At 55.0% G+C, this 20433-nt stretch overlaps 1 protein-coding gene across 1 annotated transcript in view; it reads left to right on the forward strand.

Moving 5' to 3' along the window:
- Positions 1-20433, forward strand: part of ARHGAP23 (Rho GTPase activating protein 23) — a 71090-nt gene that overhangs the window by 49978 nt on the left and 679 nt on the right. Inside the window, 9 exon segments of the mRNA XM_034640676.1 lie at positions 3333-3411; positions 5582-5655; positions 5912-6001; positions 6780-6905; positions 13687-13728; positions 14316-14412; positions 16482-16513; positions 20208-20300; positions 20302-20430. Coding sequence (XP_034496567.1) covers positions 3333-3411; positions 5582-5655; positions 5912-6001; positions 6780-6905; positions 13687-13728; positions 14316-14412; positions 16482-16513; positions 20208-20300; positions 20302-20430 — 762 coding nt within the window.

Consider the following 20433-nt stretch of genomic DNA (forward strand, 5'->3'; position numbering starts at 1 on the left):
GGGGGGGGGGCGGCAAAGGCGCGGGCTCTGAAGTGTCACCAGCAGTCAACTCACCTTCCCTGGAAAGGGCCAGGTGGCAAATGCTTTAGGCGTTGGTTACCACCTGGTCTCTTCCTCCTTCTCGTTTTTTCTTCACAGCTCTTTAAATAGGTAAAAACCCTTTCTTAGCTCAAGGGCCATACAAAATGAGGCCGCTGGCTGGCCTTGAGGTCCGGGCTGTGGTTTGCAGACCCCTGGCTTAGAGGGGGAGCATGTATCAGCACCCAGCACTTCCGGTGGTTACAGCGATGGGGGGGTGCTGGTTGGGTGAGACAAAGCCAGCCGGGGAAGGAATCTGACAGCCACACTTAAGAGCTCACAGCAGGCTATATGTCAGTCACAGCTCAGTAAAGCTGGAAAAGAGCCAAAAACATTTTTCAGTGTGAAAAAGAAAAATAACAGAAGTATTTGCAGCAGGGCCAGTGTTTCTCAAACTGTGTTCCCCAGAGGAGCTGTGAACTAGAGTAAATCTGCTTTGTTCTGTTTTTTAATGTCAATTATTTCCATATTGGGTCTTCCATTTTGACAAAAGGGGCTCTGCAGAGAAAGATGTTCTGGAAAACCACAGATCTGGGCAATGAAGTCCCATGAGTCCCATATGGTGAAGTTTTATGTGATACATGACAGTCTTCTTGCCCTTGGGGAGGAAATGGGGAGACATGACATGTGGGATGGTGGCCAAGAGAAAAGGCTGATCTCTCACCAGGGACCAGATCGTGTGATGAGGAAGGAGAAGATGCTGGGGGCTGGAGCAGGTGGGAAACTTGAGTGTTGGAATCGTTGAAGGATGAATGGGAGGGGGCAGGTGGACGAGAAGGCAGTCCAGGCTGGGAATGATGGCATTTTCCAAAACCCCAGAGGAGGGTCTGAGTGTGGATAGAGAGAACAGACCCACCTCCTTCCTCCTTCCTGGGCTTGGCAGTGGGGAGGGTGGGACCCAGGGCTGGAGGCAGAGGGCTTTTGATGGCTCCACTGAAGCCTTTGACCTTGATCCAGGAGACAATGGGGAGCCTTCACTTGTTCTTCAGCTGGGGAAGCATCAATGAGAGTGGGGTCTGCTCTGGCTTATGCCTGATGGATATGAATAAGGGAGGCCCAGAGCAGGGCATCTACGGGAGAAATTGCTGTTATGTGGGAAGTGCAAGGGGCCAGGAGGACACGGTGGTCCCAGGGGAATAAGGGGGGGGGATGGGAGCAGGCCTAGGAGTTGGCTGCATGAGAGGGAGGAAGGGGGGGCAGGGAAGAGCCCATATTTGAGCTGGGGGCTGATGGTATGTCTCTGGAAGAAACTGGGGAGTAGGCCGGAGAGGGAGGATGTGTCAGGTTGGGGCCCCGCTGGATTTGGGGTGATGGCACCATCGGGCACTGCCCAAGAGTGGACTGAGGGTGGGTGTGGTCATGCTGGGGCACAGAGTGGGGCGATGGAGGGAGCTGCTAGATGGGCAGAGGGTGGGCAGCAGGTGTCCCAGGCTCTGCATGGGACAGAGAAGAGGGTTCGGGGGGGGCTGGGGATGAGAGGCAGATACGTGCACATGGGAGGGGTCCAGCAGCCTTGGGTTTGGCAGTTGGGAGATGAGAAGAGCAAGGGCCTCAGGGCCAGGCGGTGATGGGGCAGGTGGCAGGAGCTGCACCGGGTCGGGGTGGGTGTGCACCCAAGCACATTCTCTGGGCCTTAGCCAGGAAGAAGCATGGCCAGAACTGGGGGGCAGCTGGTCCAAGTCAGCGCCCAGAGTGTGGGCACGCCGAGCGTGTTGGGGGTGTGGTTTTGTCTCAGACATCAGTCCTGCCCTTTGTCATGGGGACTGCTGGAAATTGTTGTGTTTGGTTTTTTTTTAAAGATCTTATTCATTTATTAGAGAAAGAGTGAGAAAGCATGAGCAGGGGCGAGGGGCAGAGGGAGAGGCAGACTCCCTGTTGAGCAGGGAGCCTGATGCCAGGACCCCGGATCATGACCTGAGCCTGAAGGAGCTGCCCAGGCGCCCTGGAAGTTGAGTGCTGTGGGCAGGGTGACGGTAACTCATACTGAGCCTGAGGGGAGGGTGCTGTTTGTGGGATGGTGCAGCACTGAGCTGCGGACCCATTGCGCAGGGCTGTATGTCGTGGAGCTGTATGTCTTTGTGGGGAGCGGTACCTTGTTTTCCGGGCCTGAGTTCCTCGGAGCAGTTCCTGTCAAGTCTGTTACCCTTGACTTTGTGCAGGGTGGTGGTGCCCCCTAGTGGTCAGAGGGGGCAACGACTCGGCGGTGCTTCATTCGTTCTTGCATTCAACAACCCATTATTTAGAACAGGGTTTCTCAAACTTGACACTGTGGGCAGAATAGTTCTTGGTCGTGAGAAGTTGTCCTGCGCATCACAGAAAGTTTAAAAGCATCCCCGGACTCTATCCCCTGGATGCCCGTGGCCCCCCCCCCCCCCAGTTTTGGAAACCAAAGTGGTTCTAGAATTATCACCAAATGCCCCTGAGGGAGTGATTCTGCTCCTGGGGAGAACTACTGACTTAGACCATTGAAGTGCCGGGCTCGCTGAGCTCACTAGGTGGTAGGAGCACAGAGGGGGGTGGGACAGACAGGATCCCTGCTCCTCAGGGAGCTGCCGTCCCTCCAGGCAGATAGGCAGGCCCAAGGGGACAAAGGCACGCAACAGTGATGAAGTGTGGCAAGTACCATGGAGGAAGCAAAGTCAGGGTTGCTGCATGGTTGACAGGGCAGTGGCAGAGGTGGGACTGTCAGGGAAGGCCTCCTGGAAGCGGTGACATTTGGGCAGGGTGAGGAGCCAGGCCTGGGAAGGCAGGGGAGGAAAGTTCTCGTGGAGGGAATCAGCAAGTGCAAAAGGGCTAAGACAGGAAGGTGCCAGGCGTGAGCGGCTGCTGCATCATGGATAAGGAGGAGGGGTGTCCAAGGATGACTCCCTGCTAAATGGGGAGCCCTGGGGGGGGCAGGAGGTAGTGCTAGTAGGCCCAAAGAGGTCCAATCACCAAGGAGGTGTTGCTCACTTCTGTCCCACAATGCTGGCACCAAAGAAGGTGGCTGGTACTTTCTGTGGGTGGTCAAATGTTGGAGTCCGCTGGGCTTGCTGGAGCCGCGAGGGGTTGGGCCATTTGGTCAAGGGGCCAGGACCCAGCTGGGGACTGTTCTTCCACCACCGCCCTGATGAGTCTTCTTAGCCCAGAGATCCCTGGTCTGGGCAGAGCTGTGAGTGTACCCCAGGGAGGGCCTGAGCTGGGCTGGACCAGCACGGAGGCGTGGGCACCCCACTGGGCCTGCCCGGGGCCTGACGTCTTTGTCCTCTCCCCAGCGCTGGCAAGACCTCAATGTGATCAGCAGCCTGCTCAAGTCGTTCTTCCGAAAGCTGCCGGAGCCTCTTTTCACCGATGGTGAGTAGCAGGTGGCAGTGGAAGGTGGGAGGAGGAGGAACCCCTGTCTGTGCTGCACTCCGATCACTTTTTAAATTGGGTTTGTTGGTTTTACTCTTAGGGGTTTTGTTTTAATGCAAAAGAAACACGTGCTTGACACAGACTTGGTATAGATACAAGTAATGCAAACGTCCCCGTCCCCAGAGGTTATCCGAGCACTATCTGAGCATTGGCTGCGTGCCAAGCACTGCTCCCTCCAACAGCTCCATGAGGCAGGTACCATGATCTCCCCTGTACAGACGAGGAAACAAAGATGAAGTGATTTGCCCAGGGTCACACAGGTTGTAAGCATCAGGGCCAGCATTCGGCCCCAGGCATCTGGCTCCAGAGCCCAGCTCTCGACCGTTTGCTGAGCTGCTTATTAACGGCCTGTCGGTCTGTCGTGTTTCCTCCCAGACCCTTTGACACGCATGACAGAGACATACGTGCAGATACAGGGTTTGGAGTTGGGCGAGTTCACTGGTTTGCTGCCAAATACTGAACATCTGGCTCTCAAGGGGAAAAACCCTTGATTCTTAGCGTTTTCCAGTCTCCATGGTACAGATCTTCCCACCGTGGCTTATTTTAAGTTACTGATAGGCCGCCAGCAGCATGGCGTGGAGAGGAAATCAACACTCCGGCCCTCGGGAGCCAGTGTGAGCGGGCTCCAGCACACCACTGGTGGGGTTGTCCTTAACAAAAGGAGGCTTGTAATTTTGAGATTCGTTCGTGTCTGGACAAAGACCTCTACCTCGTTCTTCTTTTAAATCAACCACATAGTAGTTCATAGTCTGAATAGACTATAATTTGCCTAATCACTCCCCTATGGGTGGATATTTAGGCTGTGTTCAAATTTTTGCTCTTTCCAAAATGGTTGCAACGACTTTCCTTAAATGTGTCCCTGCACGCCTGGATCGGTGTCCTTGAGGTAGATTCCTAGACATAGAATTTCAAGGTTAAAGTTGGTCGGCATTTTTGAAAGCCAATGTCAAGTTGCCCTCTGAGAGGAAGGCCCTACCTTACACTCTTGCCAACAGCATAGGAGAGAATTTACTTCCGCACACCCCCATCAACCCTGGATGTTATCACTATTTTACATTTTTGTTAATTGGGAGAGAAATGTCATCACATGACTGTTTTCTTTTTTGTTCCTTTCATTACTAGGGAAATGAACTATCTTTTCATTCGTTTGTTGGCCTTTTCTGTTTCCAGTCATCTCCTGTTCAGACTGTGCACCCATTTTCCTATTGGGTTGTCTTTCTTTGTATTGATTCGTAGGACACAAGCTCTGTATATTATAGGTTTTAACCCTTTGTTGATTTTTGCAGATGTTTGCTCCTGGTCTGCCATTTGCCTACTAACTTTGCCTTATAAGGAATTGGAAACAATTATTTTAAGTGTAGTCAAAGCTGTTGGTCTTAAATGGATTCTGCATCTCACATTTAGGAAGGCCTCACGATTGTGAAGATATTTTCTTGTTTTTCCCAATATCTTAATGACTTTTACTTTTGGTTCTGTAATGCACTTAAGTTTGTTTGCATATTATGTGAGCTGGAAATGAATTTTTGTTCCTCCAACAAGATAGCTAATTGTCCCAGGGATCTGTATTAACACCTCCATCCTTCCCCACTGATTTGAAATACTGCCTTTGTCACATAGTAAACATCCACGTGGCCTGTTCCCCTCCTTTCTGTGTCCTTATCATTGGTCAGCTTTCTCCTTGAGTCCCACACTGCTTTGGTGGTGCTGTTTTTAGTATGTTTCAGTATCTGATAGGGCACGTCCCCCCTCGTCATTCTTCCTTTACAAAATATTCTCAGCTATCCTTATGCATTTATTCATCAGAGGAATTTTTGAATAAGCTTACCAAGTTCCCTTGGGCTTCTTCTAAAAGGAGTTGAGGGCATCTTGACCCAGGCGGGGTGGGCATCTGGAGGCTGAAAGGCCCCTCCCTCTTTCTGGGTAACCTTCTCTTCTGATCTTGTGGTGTCCTTGTCCCGGAGCCTGGGACAAGGACCCGTCTTCCAGTATCAACAGGCAGCTCAGGCCCAACTGGAGCAGCCTGGGCCCCCTCAGCTTGGAAGCAACCCACCCTGGGAGTGGGAAAAGGGACCACCTCCCGCCTCTCTAAAGAGTCTTCACTGTGTTCTAGACAAATATAATGACTTCATCGAGGCCAATCGCATTGAAGACTCAAGGGAGCGGATGAAAACGCTGCGGAAGCTGGTAAGGAGGCAGAGACAGCCTTCAGCTGGGAGAGTACCACTGCCTTGGGAGGCCTGGCGTCCAGTGCCACCAGTTCCGTCTGTGACCTTGGAGAGGCCCTTCTCCCCTCTGGGCCTCAGTTGCTCCATCTATCCAACAGGGCTGGTTAGAGGGTGGTTTCCAGACCCCCGAGATATGGCAGTGGGACCCCCTGTGGGGCATGGTGGGGAGGTGGGGAGGCCATCACAGCCCCATGCCCCCTCTTGCTCCCACCCAGATCCGGGATCTCCCAGGACACTACTATGAAACACTCAAATTCCTCGTGGGCCATCTGAAGACCATTGCTGACCACTCGGAGAAAAACAAGGTGGGGGTCGCTGGCGTGGAGTGTGGGGGAAGGAAGCATGTAGGGTCCTCTCAGCATATTCTAAGCTCCCCCAGGTCAGATAATCCCAAGGCCCTCTAGGCACGCTCTCCTCAAAAGTCATTCTGTCCCCACCCCACCCCTCGGGCTTCTCCCCTGGAGAGCCATCTCCTGAGTTTCTGAGGGTCTCCCAGGGGCAGAGAGCCACAGTCCCGCTGTGTCTGATGGAAATCTATCCTCAGATCTAGCTCGAATCCCTTGCATTGCATTTTTCTTTTCTTTTGTGAAAGATTTTATTTTAAGTAATCTCTACACCCAACGTGGGGCTCGAGCTCACAACCCCGAAATCAAGAGTCACAGGCTCTACAGACTGAGCCAGCTGGGCACCCCATGTTGCGTTTTTCTAACCAAACTTCTCTATCTTCTGGTCCTGCAGCAGGGAAAATGAATGGAGCTATAGGAATTCTCCCAGTTTTAAAATACCCTTAGAACCTCCCGCAGGTCCCTATTCTGGGATCTCTCACTGCTAGCACAGTACAGGTGAACAGGTTGGGCACTGCCGTAGGCTGCCAGGCCTGGGGCTGAGTAAGGCTGAAATCTGGCCTGTGCTCTGCTTACCGGGTATCTCCATGCCCAGCAAGGAGGTGTCTGTCCCCTAAGCCAGACACAGCTTAGGATGTGGTTGGGTAGGGCCTAAGGGGCCCACAGTGAGGGAGGCCTGGGGGGTGGAGGTCAGAGCTCAGGGGGTGTGAATGCGGACCTGCTGTCCTCCCCTGCCCAGATGGAGCCCAGGAACCTGGCCCTGGTCTTCGGGCCGACGTTGGTGAGGACGTCTGAGGACAACATGGCGGACATGGTGACCCACATGCCGGACCGCTATAAGATCGTGGAGACGCTGATCCAGCATGTAAGCTGTCCCGCCGGGCTGTGGCATGTTCCCCCGCCATCTTGCTCCTGCGCGCCTGGGGGGACGTGCTCAGGGAAGGAGGAGGCAGTTTAAGCAAATGCTCCTAGGCTGGTGAATGCCCTTCAGAAGCGATGGGCTTCGTCTCTGGACCGAACAGGAATGGATCCTAGAATCCCTGTCTTCTAGGATGTTTCGTCCCCAGCAGGAGAATCAGGAAGCTCCTGAGCTTCCAAGATACGTGTGAGGGTCAGACGATGGAGAGGGTCAGGGAGGATGCTGCCGGGTTGGAGAGCCACGGGGTGAATGCAGGGGCGCCTTCAGAAGGTGGCCCCCAGGAGAAGTGTCCTGGCAGAAACAGGCAGTTAGGTGTAGGGGGTGGGGACAGAACTCTGCCTTGCCGGCCCCACTGAGGCTTCAGGGAGCAAATGGTGATGCCCAGGGGAGGGGAGGTGGGTGGGCAGGTCAAGGGCAGAGCAAGGGCTGAGGCAGGATCGTGCACTTGGGCTCCGTATGCCTTGGGCTCCGTATGCCTTGGGCTGGTCTCCTCCCTTCTCATGGCTGCCCGGAGGCACCGCCAGCCCAGAGTCTCTAAGGATTCTGGTTATCGTCCATGACGGGACGAGAACGCAGAGCAGCCAGCAGAGGGCGCAGGAGGCCTTGGTCCTCTGGAGCCAAACCCAGGACAGCACCGCCCCCTTCTGGGGCCCTCAGGGATGTTTTTTATAAATCCTAGATTCTCCCTTTCCAAATCTCCCTGTGGCCTGTAGATGGAACAGACCCCTTCCTGCCAGGAGAAATAAGATCGGCAGCTCACCAGGGGAACGGGGTCCTTGGCCTCTGCAATGTCCCAGATGCTTTAGGGAGGGGAAACCGGGTCATGCTACTTCCGTCTTAGAGATGAGGAAACTGGTGCTCAGAGAGGCAAAGCGACTTGCTCAAAGTCCCACAGCTAATAAGTGACAGGATTGTAAGCCAGCTGGCGAAAGTTTATGTTTTCCTCTGTCCCTGCTGGGAGGGAAGACTCCTGGGTCCATCTTAGAACTGACTTGACTGGCCAGGGACAGTGAAGTGAGGCAGTGGGGTAGACTTTGGTCATGCTGACCGGCCCTGTCTGCTTATTTCCTTCATTTACTGGGTGGTCAGGGCTCTGAGCCTCAGGAGGAAACATTAAAGCCTGTTCTCGTGCGAACAGTGGGACCACCAGCCCGGGGGCCCAGTCCAGAGCTGTGAGGGAAGCCAGGGCCGCGGGGCAGTGTCAGGGATCCTGGTGGGGCCTTAGTCTGGGGCAGCTTATCTCCCTTGGGAAAGTTCATCTCCCCAACCCAACAGGTAGCCCCTGGAGCCCCCGTGAGTGGGTGCTTTGGGAGGGGGCCGGTGTGGAAGAGAGGGAAGCTCTCCCCATGGCTCCTAGAGAAGCCCCCAGAAGCCCGAGGCCTGTGGTCAGCTGGGGTGTTAGGAATAGTATCCTTTGGAGAAGGGAGGCCCAAAGTGTGTCCCTTCACCCTCCCCTAGGCCCCCAAGAGGGAGTCCCCAGCCAATGGCAGCCCCTCCTTTGGGCGGGGTAGCAGGGGGAACAGATCTGTCTCCTTCACAGGAGTATTCCCAGCGTCCAGCCTAGTGCGTAGCACAGAGCGAACCCTCACGGACTGTTGAGTGAATGAATGAATGAATGAATAAATGAGTTGCCTTTGAAGTTCTACCCATCTGGGCTTTCCCACTCAGAGATTCATTCCTGGGCACTCACGGAGCTGGAGACGCTCCACTCTCTGCCTCCTTGGCACTCGAACATGATCAGCCTGGACAGTTGTCAAGGGAATGAGCTACCCCCCCTGCAGTCCCCTGGAGCCCACTCACCCACGTTTGCCGGTGTCTCTGTGGTCCAGAGTCAGCGTAGTAAAGAGCCCAGGCCGGGTAGGACTTTGGCCAAGAGCACCCTGACTCTGGCTCTGAGCCTGTGGCCAGTCAATGGATGGTTGAAGGTCATGGGTGACATGACCTCCTGCTGGACTAAGAGCCGAAGCTGTCACCTGGCCTCCCTGCCAGGGGCTCCGGTCTCCTGTGGAACTCCTGGACAGTAGACCTGGAAGCGGCCCTAGGGCACTGAGACCCATCCTTGCACCGGGCAGAGGGCGGAAACGGGTGTGGAGAGAGGCAGCGACGTGCCCAGGGTCGCACAGCACAATCGTGGCACGGTGGAGGTGTGCAGACCCAGGTGGTCAGCCTCCCGGTGGCAAGTCACCAGCCAGCTCATGGCCATGTCCACTAAGCCACCTGAAGCCCAAACGAAGACCGCATCAAGGCATTTGTTCCTCGATTCACCTGGCAAACGTGGTGATTCCTACTCGCTGCCCACTGAGAGTTCTCCACCTCGGCACTAGTGACCTTTGGGGGCGGCCTAGTTCTTCGTGGGGGGGGCTGTCCTGTGCTTTGGAGGGTGGTTAGCGACATCTCTGGCTAGATGCCAGGAGCACCCCGCCGGTTACGACAAATGAAAATGTCTGCAGACTTTGCCAAATGCCCGCCGGGGGCAGGGGCGAACTCACGCTGGCTCAGAAGCCTGGGCCGGGGGGTGAGCGTGGAGCCAGCCCGCCGAGTTCACCGCCCCCTCTGCTCCTCGTGGGCTGTGTGGCCTTGGCAAGTGACTGAGTCTCTCGTCACCAGAGCAGAGAGAACAGCAGTGCGAACCTCGCGAAGTAGCCGTGAGGCTCCCGTGAGTAACAGCTGTAAAGCCACCTGGCGGCGAGGATGTGTTCCGTGAGCTCGCGACCGCCGTGGCTGACCTCACGGGCGTTCCTCCAGCCAGAGGCCGGTGCACCTGCTGGGACACGGAGGGGAATGGAAACCACGCCCTGCTCCGAAGGGGCACTGCCCAGGGAAGATGTCACTCCATTTTTTGGGCTACGGCCAGGGAGGCCCTGTGGAAGGACCCGACCCTGCCAGGTGTAGGGCTGGGACCGTAGTCAGGGGCTTCTTGAAGTGTCTTCAGAGGCCTCCAGGAATTCAGCCAGGCAGAGACAGGAGAAAGCATTGCAGGCGGAGGGAGCTGTATGTGTACCAGCTAGCGTGCATTCTTCCAGAGAACTCTGTGCTCCCTGGAAGCTTCCTTTACACTTCTGGGTTCCCACAGCACTTTCGGGCACCCTCAAACCGAGTTAAAGGCTGGCTTCTCAGGGCGCCCTCTACTCAGCCTGTCTCTGGGGACTACACCTTTTCGTTATTACAGCTGACATCTATTATACACCAACAGTGTGTTGTACCGAGTGCTTTACATACAGTAGTTCGTGGTTTTTTAAGAATTTGAATGGGGGGGGTGGTCCCTGGGTGGCTCAGTCGGTTAAGCTTCTGCCTTCGGCTCAGGTCATGTGGGATCAAGCCTAGGGTCGGACTCCCTGCTCAGCGGGAAGCCTGCTTCCCCCTCTCCCTCTCCACAGTGGGTGTGGAACCTGCTTGACATTCTCTCCCTCCCTCTCCCTCTGCCCTACCCCTCTCCTGCTCACACCAGTGCACTCTCTCTCTCTCTCTCTCTTGAAAAAAAAATTTATTTTTAATGGAGTTATAATTGACATGTAACATTATATTAGTTTCAGGTATACAACATAATGATCTGACATTTGCACATATGGTGAAATGATCAGCACTGTAAGTCTAGTTACCACCTGTCACCGTGCATACTTACAATCGTTTTTCTTGTGATGAGAATTTTTCTTAAAATTTATTTATTTATTTATTTATTTTAGAGAAAGTGAGAGAGAGCGGGGCGGCGGGGGGGAGGCCACAGGGAGAGAGAATCTCCAGCAGACCCCCCGCTGAGTGCAGAGCCCGACATGGGGCTCGATCCCAGGACACTGAGATCATGACCTGAACAGAAATCAAGAGTCAGATGCTTCACAGGCGAAGCCACCCAGGTGCCCGTTGTGATGAGAATTTTTAAGATTTATTCTCAGTAACTTCGAATAGACACTATAGGATTATTAACCGTCGTCATCGTGCTCTTTTCTACATCCCCACGACTTGTTCCTTTACAGTTGAAAGTTTGTGCCTTTTGACCCCCTTCACCCCCTGGGTCTCCCCCCACTTCTGGCAACCACCAGCCTGTTCTCTACCTACGAGCTCGGATTTTGTCAGTGTGTTTGTTTGAGATTCCACATGTAAGTGAGAGCTTACGGCCTTTGTCTTTCTCTGTCTGACTTATTTCATTTAGTGTCGTGCCCTCGAGGTCCACCCGGGTGGTCACAAATGGCAAGATTTCCTTCTTTCTATGGCTGAGGGGTATTCTGTTTTCTGGACATGCCACATGAACTCTATCCCTTACTGCACGAGTAGACACTCAGGTCACTTCCATGTCCTGGCTGTTGTCAATAATGTGCGGCAAGGAGCGTCAGGGAGCAGGTGACTTCGTGTTGGGGTGGGGTTTTTTTGTTTGTTTCTTCAGATAAATACCCAGAAGTGGAATCGCTGGATCCTAGGGTAGCTCTATTTTTAACTTTTTGAGGAACCTCCACACTGGTTTCCGTAGTGGCCGCACCATTGTGCATTCGCACCAACAGCGTGGGAGGGGTCCCTTTTCCCCCACATCCTCACCAACATTTGGTAGTTCTAGTCTTTTTTAATAATAGCCATGCAGGATTTCATTCTCACCACAATTCTAGAACTAGATACTCCTGTTATGCCCGTTTTACTTAAATAGACTCAGAGAGGTCATTTACCTGAGGGGAACTTGAGCCTGAAACGACCGAATCCAGATCTTGCATTTTTTTTTTAAGATTTTATTTCCTTATTTGAGAGAGATGGAGAGAGCACGTGTGTGCACAAGTTGGGGGAGGGGCAGGGGGAGAGAGAGAAGCAGACTCCCTGCTGAGCGGGGAGCCAGATGGGGGCTCGATCCCAGGACCTGAGCTGAAGGCAGATGCTTCACTGACTGAGCCACCCGGGCACCCCTAGATCTTGCTTTATTTCTTATCCTCTCTTCTCTTTCTTGTTTCTCTTCTATGCCATTTATTTGGGTCAATAACACACCCAATTTGCTGAATAATAACTGAGGTTCATGGCACACAGTCATAATCAACCTGCAAGTCTCCTTATCCCCCCTTCATGCCTACCCACTCTGCCCCCCCAACGACCCACTCTAATAGGTTAATATGTGTCCTTCCAAACCACCTTCACTCTGCTTATTTTGTTTTACTTATTTTTAAACAAACAGTATTTTATTTTATTTTATTAAGTAATCTCTACGCCCAACGTGGGGCTTAAACTCACGACCCCAAGATCAAGAGTTGCAGTCTACCAACTGAGCCAGCCAAGTGCCCCGAACAGTCTGCGTGTCTTAATTTTCAATCACTGAGCTTAGCTCATTTTGCTTGACTCTAATTTCTGTACCATTAGGGCTTATCTCTGCAATCATAAATGTCATTTTCTGTTTACCCCATTTTCATGTTATTTCTCTTCAGTCTGTCCTACCTTGCTTTGGATGAATTGATTTTTATTTTCCTGATGTGAAAATTACACAATTTATAAAGCCTCTACTGTGTTTAATCATACGATTGTAACAGCCCGTACTTACGTTTGATTTTCACTGACAATTTTGCAAGCTCATCACTATCCATTGTCTTCCTTCCACCACATCTAAAAGCCAAGGACCTGAGTGTACTCTCGCCCGTCACTGGTTTCTCCCTCTGCGTTTGAAACCCACGGCGTCATGGAGATACTTTGCACGTGTGTGTGTGTATGTGTGTGAGTGCCCTTGCTTGGATCGACAGTGGACTTTTCTACACTACTATCCATCCTTACTTCTCCGAGCTTGTTGCTCCAACCTGGAGCCATTTCCTTATGTGCTCATGGACACAATTAAGAGAGTCTTTGTGCAGTAAGTTTTTTGATGTCTTAGAACAGCTGTTGTTCACACTCAAAGTGAGAGTTTAGCAGGGTATAAAAGTCTAGGTTCCAAATTCTTGCCCTGTATTGCATCCAGCAATACAGTGAAAATATTATCTTCTTCTGTCTGCTGCTGGCGAAAGCTCTAGTTACAGCTGATACTTGCTCATCTGCAAGCAATCTGTAAAAGTTTTTCAGAAAACTTTTAGGGTTTATCTTCAAGGTTTTCAAATTTCACAAAATATATTTAAGAGTGGGATTTTTACTTTATTTTCTGTCCTCTTTGGCATTTATGTGAAAACCCTTGCCTGCCTGCCCCCTCAGGGAACCTCCTAACACTTTCCTCCAGGCACTTCTCTTTTCTGGCCAGGGAAGGGGGTGCCGCCCCAGGGCAGTGTGGTGCCCTGGGCTGGGGAGGGGTACAAGGTCTGGCAGCACCGTCGGGCCTTCTCCTTGCAGTGGCCCCAGCCGGCACTAGATGGCGCTGCTGCCCCCGCTTCTGGCCCGCCGGTGGGAGCGAGCCACAGTGATGTGCCCTGTACAGTCTAGTGACAAACGGGCCTAGAAGCTCTCCCTGAGCCAGCCCTCCATCAATCCTCAGCCCCCTCCCAGTCCAGGCTGCATTTCCCTCCCACACTGGGGTCCAGCCTCTTCTCTCCCCAAGGGTTTCTCATAGTCTGTGGAGTTGGGTCCTGGGATTCATCGACCTCCCTTGGGGACTTGTAACCAGGCGAGAATGGGGGTTATGGAAAAGAGGGGGGACCCTCACCTCTTGATGCCCCCTCCTGCCCCGCTCCATCTGGCATCTGAGTGGGGTCCTCTGGACTGTGCAGGTTGGGAGCCCGTGTCTCCGTCTTCCCTCAGCCCCTTCCCACACTGAGTTCACCACTTCCTTTTGTCTCCTCTGCAGTCAGACTGGTTCTTCAGCGATGACGAGGACAAGGGAGAGAGAGTAAGTGATGCAGAGGGTGGGTGGGGGTGGGTCTGGTCTGAGGTGGGCCTTCATTCCAGGCTGGGGGCCGGGAGGGGGCAGGCAGCAAGACTCAAGCAAGGAAAGGCCCCTGCCCTTGGGGCTTCCCAGTCTGGTGGAGGAAACATAGACCCTCTCCTCAGAAGCCTCTAATCTAATGGGAGACACAATCCTTGCCTTCATGAGCCCCCCATCTGAGGGGGAGATATAAGCCTTACCCTAAGGAAACTGAGTCCAATAGTAAAGGTAGACCCCACGTTCTTTTCTTATGTGGAGGCCACAGGTCTTAGGAAGGTCCAGTCTGATGGGGGAGACACAGCTCCTGCCTTCAGCTGAGGGAGCAGCCCCAGCCCTTGGGGTTCAAGGTGTTGGAGAAGGCACAAAACAGTCTAATGGGGGATATGTAGGACCTGCCCTCGAGAGTGCCTGACAGATGAGAGAGACAGCCGCTGCCCTGGCGAGCCCCAGTCTGATGGAGTCATGGGCCCTGCCTCCAGGTTACCCCAGTTTGCGGGATGCACAGTCCAGCCATGGGGGGGCATGCTGGCTGACCCTCCCCCTGTTTGCAGACCCCCGTGGATGACAAGGAGCCTCAGTCGGTGCCCAACATTGAGTACCTCCTGCCTAACATTGGCAGGACCATGCCCCCTGGTGACCCAGGTTCCGGTGAGCGCGGGGATTGGGAAAGGGTGGGGGCGGGGTGGGATCTGCATTCCCAAGGGTCCCAGCTTCCCTGCTCTGCCCCAGTGGGGCCCTTCCCCGCCCCCCACCATGGACACTGGGCTGTGGCAGGGCCTTCTCCGCTCCAGGGAGGTCTGGCTTGCCTGTGCACCTGCCTCCTTGTCTGCTCAGCAGCCCCCGGGGCTGGGTGGGGGCTTTGTACCCCCTCCTTCACTGGTTTCCTTCCTGAACTTTTAATTTCTCATGGGCTGTGTCCTTCTGGGCATGTTCCTCTTTTTAATTTTTCTTCCTTTTCTCCTTGCACCCCTCCACCCTCCTCTCTCTTCTCCCTGTGCTCTCCTCCCGCCCCTGGACCCTGCCCCTCTCTTCTCTCCTTCCCCTCCTCCAGCGGACCTGTTGGAGATTTAAAGGGTACAGTGTGGCATTGCGGCCTCGGTCACTAACAGTGGCGGGTGATTATAAGAAGGCTGGGCAGGCCCGAGGGGCAGGCAGAAAGGTCCCGGGCTGTGAGCACGTCACCGTGACATAGCAGCTCCCCACGCTTGTTAACAACTTACTCCCACCCTAACGCTCCCACCTGAAAGCCCCTTTTCAGGAGGAAGGAGGCCTTTGCTGGAGGCAGATCCTCTCCCCTTGCCAGGAGGCCTGCATACTGCAAGTTGCCCCCCAACAACCCCCAGACTCTGGTCCTCTCTCTGTGCCGAGCCCGGCCGCTTCGGCTTGTCCAGACAGGGGGAGGCTTGGCTGGAAGGGGGACCCAGCCTGCCTAGACACGGATGACGGCACCCCCAGAAGCCCCTTTATAGTGGCAGCTCGTGCCTCAGTTGCCCCCGAGGGCTGGCTCTTCCTGCATCTGAAACCAGGGCCCCTGGTCGCTCAGCCCCTAAGTCCTGTTTCTGGGCGTAGACCGTCATAGCGGAGTAGCGCAGAGCAGTCCCTGCTTGGCCCAAGGCACTAACTGTCCCGCCCCATGGGTGAGCCCCCCTTAGTATTTTGACTGCTCCTGTCTCTGACAGAGGCATTCCACAGCCCCGCTAGTTCCCAGGGGCAGGCTGAGGAGGGAGCCAGAGGACAAGGTGGGTGGGGGTGGCAGAGAGGAGCCCCCCGTTTCTTCTAATCACCTGCTGCCGCACCCCTGCCCCGTGTGTCTCACTGTGTGGTCGGCCATCTGCTCTTCTCACTGTGTGCAGGGGAGGGCTGGGGGGGAGGACTCACTTGCTTGCCAGAGAGCGTGGATTAACCGTGCCTGCCCACGGCCCCATCAGACCCCGGGAGGTCCTTAGATCACCCTGGAGAAGACCCTACCCGGATGGGTTTCTGGTTCCTTCTCCACCCCAATGATATTAAGGGAGTGGGACCCAAGTCCCACGGGTGTAATGGTTTTACTCTTCTTTGTAACTCTGATACTGAACAGGGCCCTTGCCCCATCAGGGCGGGCTGACCTGGAGTCTGGGGCCGGAACCTAGCAAGGCCCTAATCACCAGCCCACTCGGCCTCCTGTGCCCCGCCCAGCTGCTGTCTGCCCCTGGACTGCGTCCTACACAGGGTCCATCTTCCTCCTCCCGTCCTGGAGTTGGCGTGGGGTGGAGGTAGACGTAGGCCCGCACCTATCCATGCGTTGTGTGGTCTCCATTCCTCCAGAGCATCTGTGACTTGCTGTGTTTCATTGTGGTTTCTGTGGACTGCATCTGATAGCGGCATTTTCTCTCCAGTGCTTCAGAGTAACAGGGACAGGAGGGGAGGGGAGAGGAACTAGGCCCAAAGAAAAGCCCCCCCACACACACACTTGCCCTTGACCCTGGAAAACGAGGGTCTAGGGACTGGCAGCCTGATGTCACTTCCTGCCTCCAATCGACGACTGACATCGTCAGCCGCTCCTTCCCTCTCCCGCAGGAAATGACATCAGAAGCCCATCCCACTTCCAGGACCTGGGGAGCTCAGGTGTCTGAACTCCCTGGTTTCTGAAGCCTCCGGGGAGAGGGAATCGTGTTCACAAGAGAGCCTCCCCCTGCCTCAATTTAACCTCCCTTTTTCTTTCTCGCTCCCCCCGACAGATTCCACCGCCTGCAGTTCAGCCAAGTCCAAGGTGAGTGCCGGAGCCACTCTGAAGGCTCTATCCCCGTCCAGCCCAGCCCGCTCTTTGCTTTTCGGTCAGGGGATTTGGGAGAAGCGCCCACGGCCCCTGAGGAGGGTTGCTGGTCACTGGGAAGGCAGGCGGGAGGCACCGTGTGCACGAGCTCAGCACAGAAGCTACTTACCTCGGCAGTGCCACGTGAGGCGTCTGGTGGAAGAGAAGGGTCTGGCTGGGGAGTTAGGCGGCCGGGGGTGGGGGGGCGCCCAGGGGTCAGAAGCACACACAGTCCTGGGTCTGAGTCCCGCCTCCACCGCTCAGTAGCTTCGGGACATTAGGCAAGTTGCTGAACCTCTTCGCGACCCTCAGCTTCCTCATCTGTAAATGAGGCCTAATACTTATCCCCATTTATGGAACTATGGGAACCAACAGATATGCCTGCTGTAATAACTACACTTTTTGGAGAGCCCAAAACAAGCAGAAGGGGGGAAATAATAAAAACAAGAGCATCCATCAATGAAATTGAAAACAATTAAGAAAATCAATGAAAGTGAAGCTGGCTCTCTGCACCAGCTCTCACAGCCAGCTAGCCCTGCCTGCTCCAGAGGCCGCCCTCGGAGACAGAGCCTGTTAAGCAGGCACGGCTGCCCCACTGTTAGATTAGAGCCAAGGGGGTTCTCTTAGCTCGGGCTGCCGTAACAAAATGCCACATACTGGCTGGCTTAAACAACAGACCTCTATTTCTTCACAGTTCTTGAGGCTAGATGTCCAAGATCAAGGTGTCAGAATGGTCAGCGTCTGCTGAGAGCTCTCTTCCTGTCTTGTAGATGGCCGCCTTCCTGCTGTGTCCTCTGGAGCAGAGAGAGGGAGCAGTAGCCCAAACTCTCTGCTGTCTCCTTGTAGAAGTGTGCTAATGCCACCCTAAGGGCCGGACTTCATTACCTCCCAAAGGCCCCATGTCCAAATACGTTGGGGGTTAGAGCTTGCCTCAGCAGGTGGATTTGGGCAGGGATCCACAATTCTGTCCGTAGTAGTGAGCGAAATCACTAAGCATTGGTGATCGAACTGTACTCATTTCGGTCTGGGTCTCTAAGCACTGGCCAGGTCCTGAGCCCAGTGTGCCTGACACCAAGCAGGGCCTCGTTATGTATCAGAAGAATTTATCCCGGGGGTGCCTGGGGGGCCCAGTCCGCTAAGCATCCAACTCTTGATTTCAGCTCGGGTCGTGATCTCAGGGTCGTGACATTGAGCTGCATGGCAGGCTCTGTGCTGGGCGTGAAGCCTGCTTGGGATTCTCTCTCCCTCTCCCCTCCCTGCTTGCATGCTCTCTCTCTCTCTCTGAAACAAGAAAGAAAGAAAAGGAAGGAAGGAAGGAAAAAAAGAAAGAAAGGAAGAGAAAGAAAGAAAAGAAAAGAAGAATGTACTGGACAGAAAGAAAGAAGGCCGCTTTAGTCTGGGACAAGAGGTCCCTACAGCCTCCCTATAGAACCTCTGTGGGGCAGGGAGCTCACCCCATCAAGACTGCTGAGGCAGGGAGCAAGTTCATTATAGTGACCTGAACCCAGCTCCATGTAACTTCCGCCCATTGCTGCTGCTACCCTCCTGGCTTCTATGGCCTCTCCTGAGCTGATCCCTTGACCCTTCTGTGCATGTACTGACCTCTGCATTCCTGGAAGGGATCATCATGACCTCACTGCTTCTGTAACTAGCAGGGAGGAGAGGGTAATTTGATCAGATGGTCCTAGTGGCCTCCCAAGTCTCTCCGAGAGCATTGTCGGAAGAGAAAGTGCCACTGGCCACCCTATGGCTCGGGGCAATCACAGCAGAGCCAACATATTGCACAACTCCAGGGATCACCTTGGGAGCCAGGAGTCACGTGCCTCTGCATCCTGACTCCCTGACATGTGTCGGCTTTCTCAGAACTAGCTGATGGGAGAGAGAGTATGTAGGTTGCGGGGGCCACACAAGGGATCTCTGGCTCTCCATTCAGTATTATTACCCTGTGGCTGAAACAGGAGGTGGCCAGTGAGGAGAGGTCACAGGGCAGGCCATTCCAGCCCAGCAGGGGGAGCAGTGTCAGCCTCCGCTTCCACAGGGCTTCCTGTGTCCAGGGGACTGCGTTCACCCATTTGTCCATTCACTTAACATTTTATTGAGCACCTGTTATGTGCCAGGCACGGCGCAGGGAGTCATGGGTGCAAACACAAGTAAGCCATAGACCTTGCTCTCAAGGAACTCGAAGCTGGATGCCGATGATGTGGAAACAGACCCATCCTGATGGGAGAAGAGCAGGTGCAGCTGTGTTTTCAAAGGGCGAGGCGAGGGCTGAGAGGTGGCCGCACGGAGGCTACCATGTTTGAGCAGGGCCTAGCAGGAGGACTTGGAATTCATCCAGCACACGGGGTGGACTGGGGAGCGGTGGCTAAGGGCTGCCAGGGTTAATATGTGAGTGAGTCTGGCAGGTGGGCATCGCCCGAGTGAAGGCTGTGTTGCGGCTGCTTTGCGATTGGGGTAGGGAGGGCCGTAGGCTGGGAAAGTTGGGACCAGATTGTGAAGGGCCCTGTGTCTGGGCTTCATCCCGTTGGGGGTGGAGGGGTCCTGCAGAGTCTGGAGGTGATCAGATTCCCACTTCTTCTTAGAAGGGCTGATGGCTCTAGAGGAGGAGGGACTGGGCTAAGGCAAGCGTGGAGGCGGGGGGTGCTATCAGGAGAGGGCAGAAGGGCCAGGAAAGGCAGAGTCAGGGCCTGAAAACAGGATGGTGAGGGTGGACTGGCTTTGGGAGTCACTTCAGGAGAATTGAGAAGAAGCCGGGCGGGGGGCGGGGGGGGGGAGGCAGAGAATCACCTTCAGGTGGGGACATGAATGCAGGTGGTTTGGGGCAGGAGGTAGGAAGCATAGGGCCCTGGCAGATCGTGAGATTCAGGTGCCTGCGGACACCTTGCTTGAGACAGACTCCCCGTTGGAAGAAGAGCTCTGGAGTTCAAGGGGTAGTGTGGTGTTGGCCAGCGACCGGGCAGTGTGGGCACTGGTGGGGCATCACCGAAGGCGAGGACCAGAAAACCCCCACAGGGCTTAGCAGTGAGAACGTGCCAGGAAGTTGGCCAGCATGAGGTTGGAAGCAAATTCGATCCAAACCATCAGATTGTAAAGGGTCTTGTGGCCACTTCTGGCCGCAGAGCTGGTGGCTGGATTGATGTGGGGTGCGGATTGTGAGTGGTGCTCTGGTCCATTGGCTGAAACGCGCCAGCCGGTGGGCTGCAGTGGGAAAGGGAAGTGAACTTGGGCCGATTGCCCTGGAGAGGCAGGTTTACCAAGGGGGAGTGAGTGGAGATGGAGGGGGTAGAAGACGTGGTCGGAGGGAGGTTCCCACCAGGGTCTGGTGATTATCACCCGGGACAGTCTGTGAAATGGGTTCAAACTGTCAAGTGTATTCCCTGTTGAGAGACTATTACCACCAGAGCTGTGTCTAAAAGGATTTCTGCAGCGCTGGGCATGGGGAATGGAGTGGAAGGTGGGCGGGGGTGAGGGACCGGCCCCCGCTCACAGGAAAGAGCCGCGAAGGTCTGGATTGAGGCCAGAGCGGGTGCCCAGCGGGGCTGCGGGGTCAGCCGGCTCCCGGGTGGGTAGTGACGCGGGGCCGGGCCTCCGTGGCGGCTGGGGGGCCCCGGTGCGGGGGCGCCTCCTGCATTCTGGCCTGTCTCCCGCGCAGGGCTCGTGGGCCCCCAAGAAGGAGCCGTACGCCCGGGAGATGCTGGCGATCTCCTTCATCTCGGCGGTCAACCGCAAGCGGAAGAAGCGGCGGGGAGGCGCGGGGGCTGGGCAGCAGCACAGACGACGACTCGGAGCAGGAGGCGCACAAGCCCGAGGCGGGGGCGCCGGCGCCGGGGGCGCGGGACCAGCCGGAGGGGCCACTGCCGGCCGCCGCCGCTGCCGCC

The sequence above is a fragment of the Ailuropoda melanoleuca genome, chromosome 13 (assembly GCF_002007445.2).
Source record: "Ailuropoda melanoleuca isolate Jingjing chromosome 13, ASM200744v2, whole genome shotgun sequence".
Taxonomy (NCBI): Eukaryota; Metazoa; Chordata; class Mammalia; order Carnivora; family Ursidae; genus Ailuropoda; species Ailuropoda melanoleuca.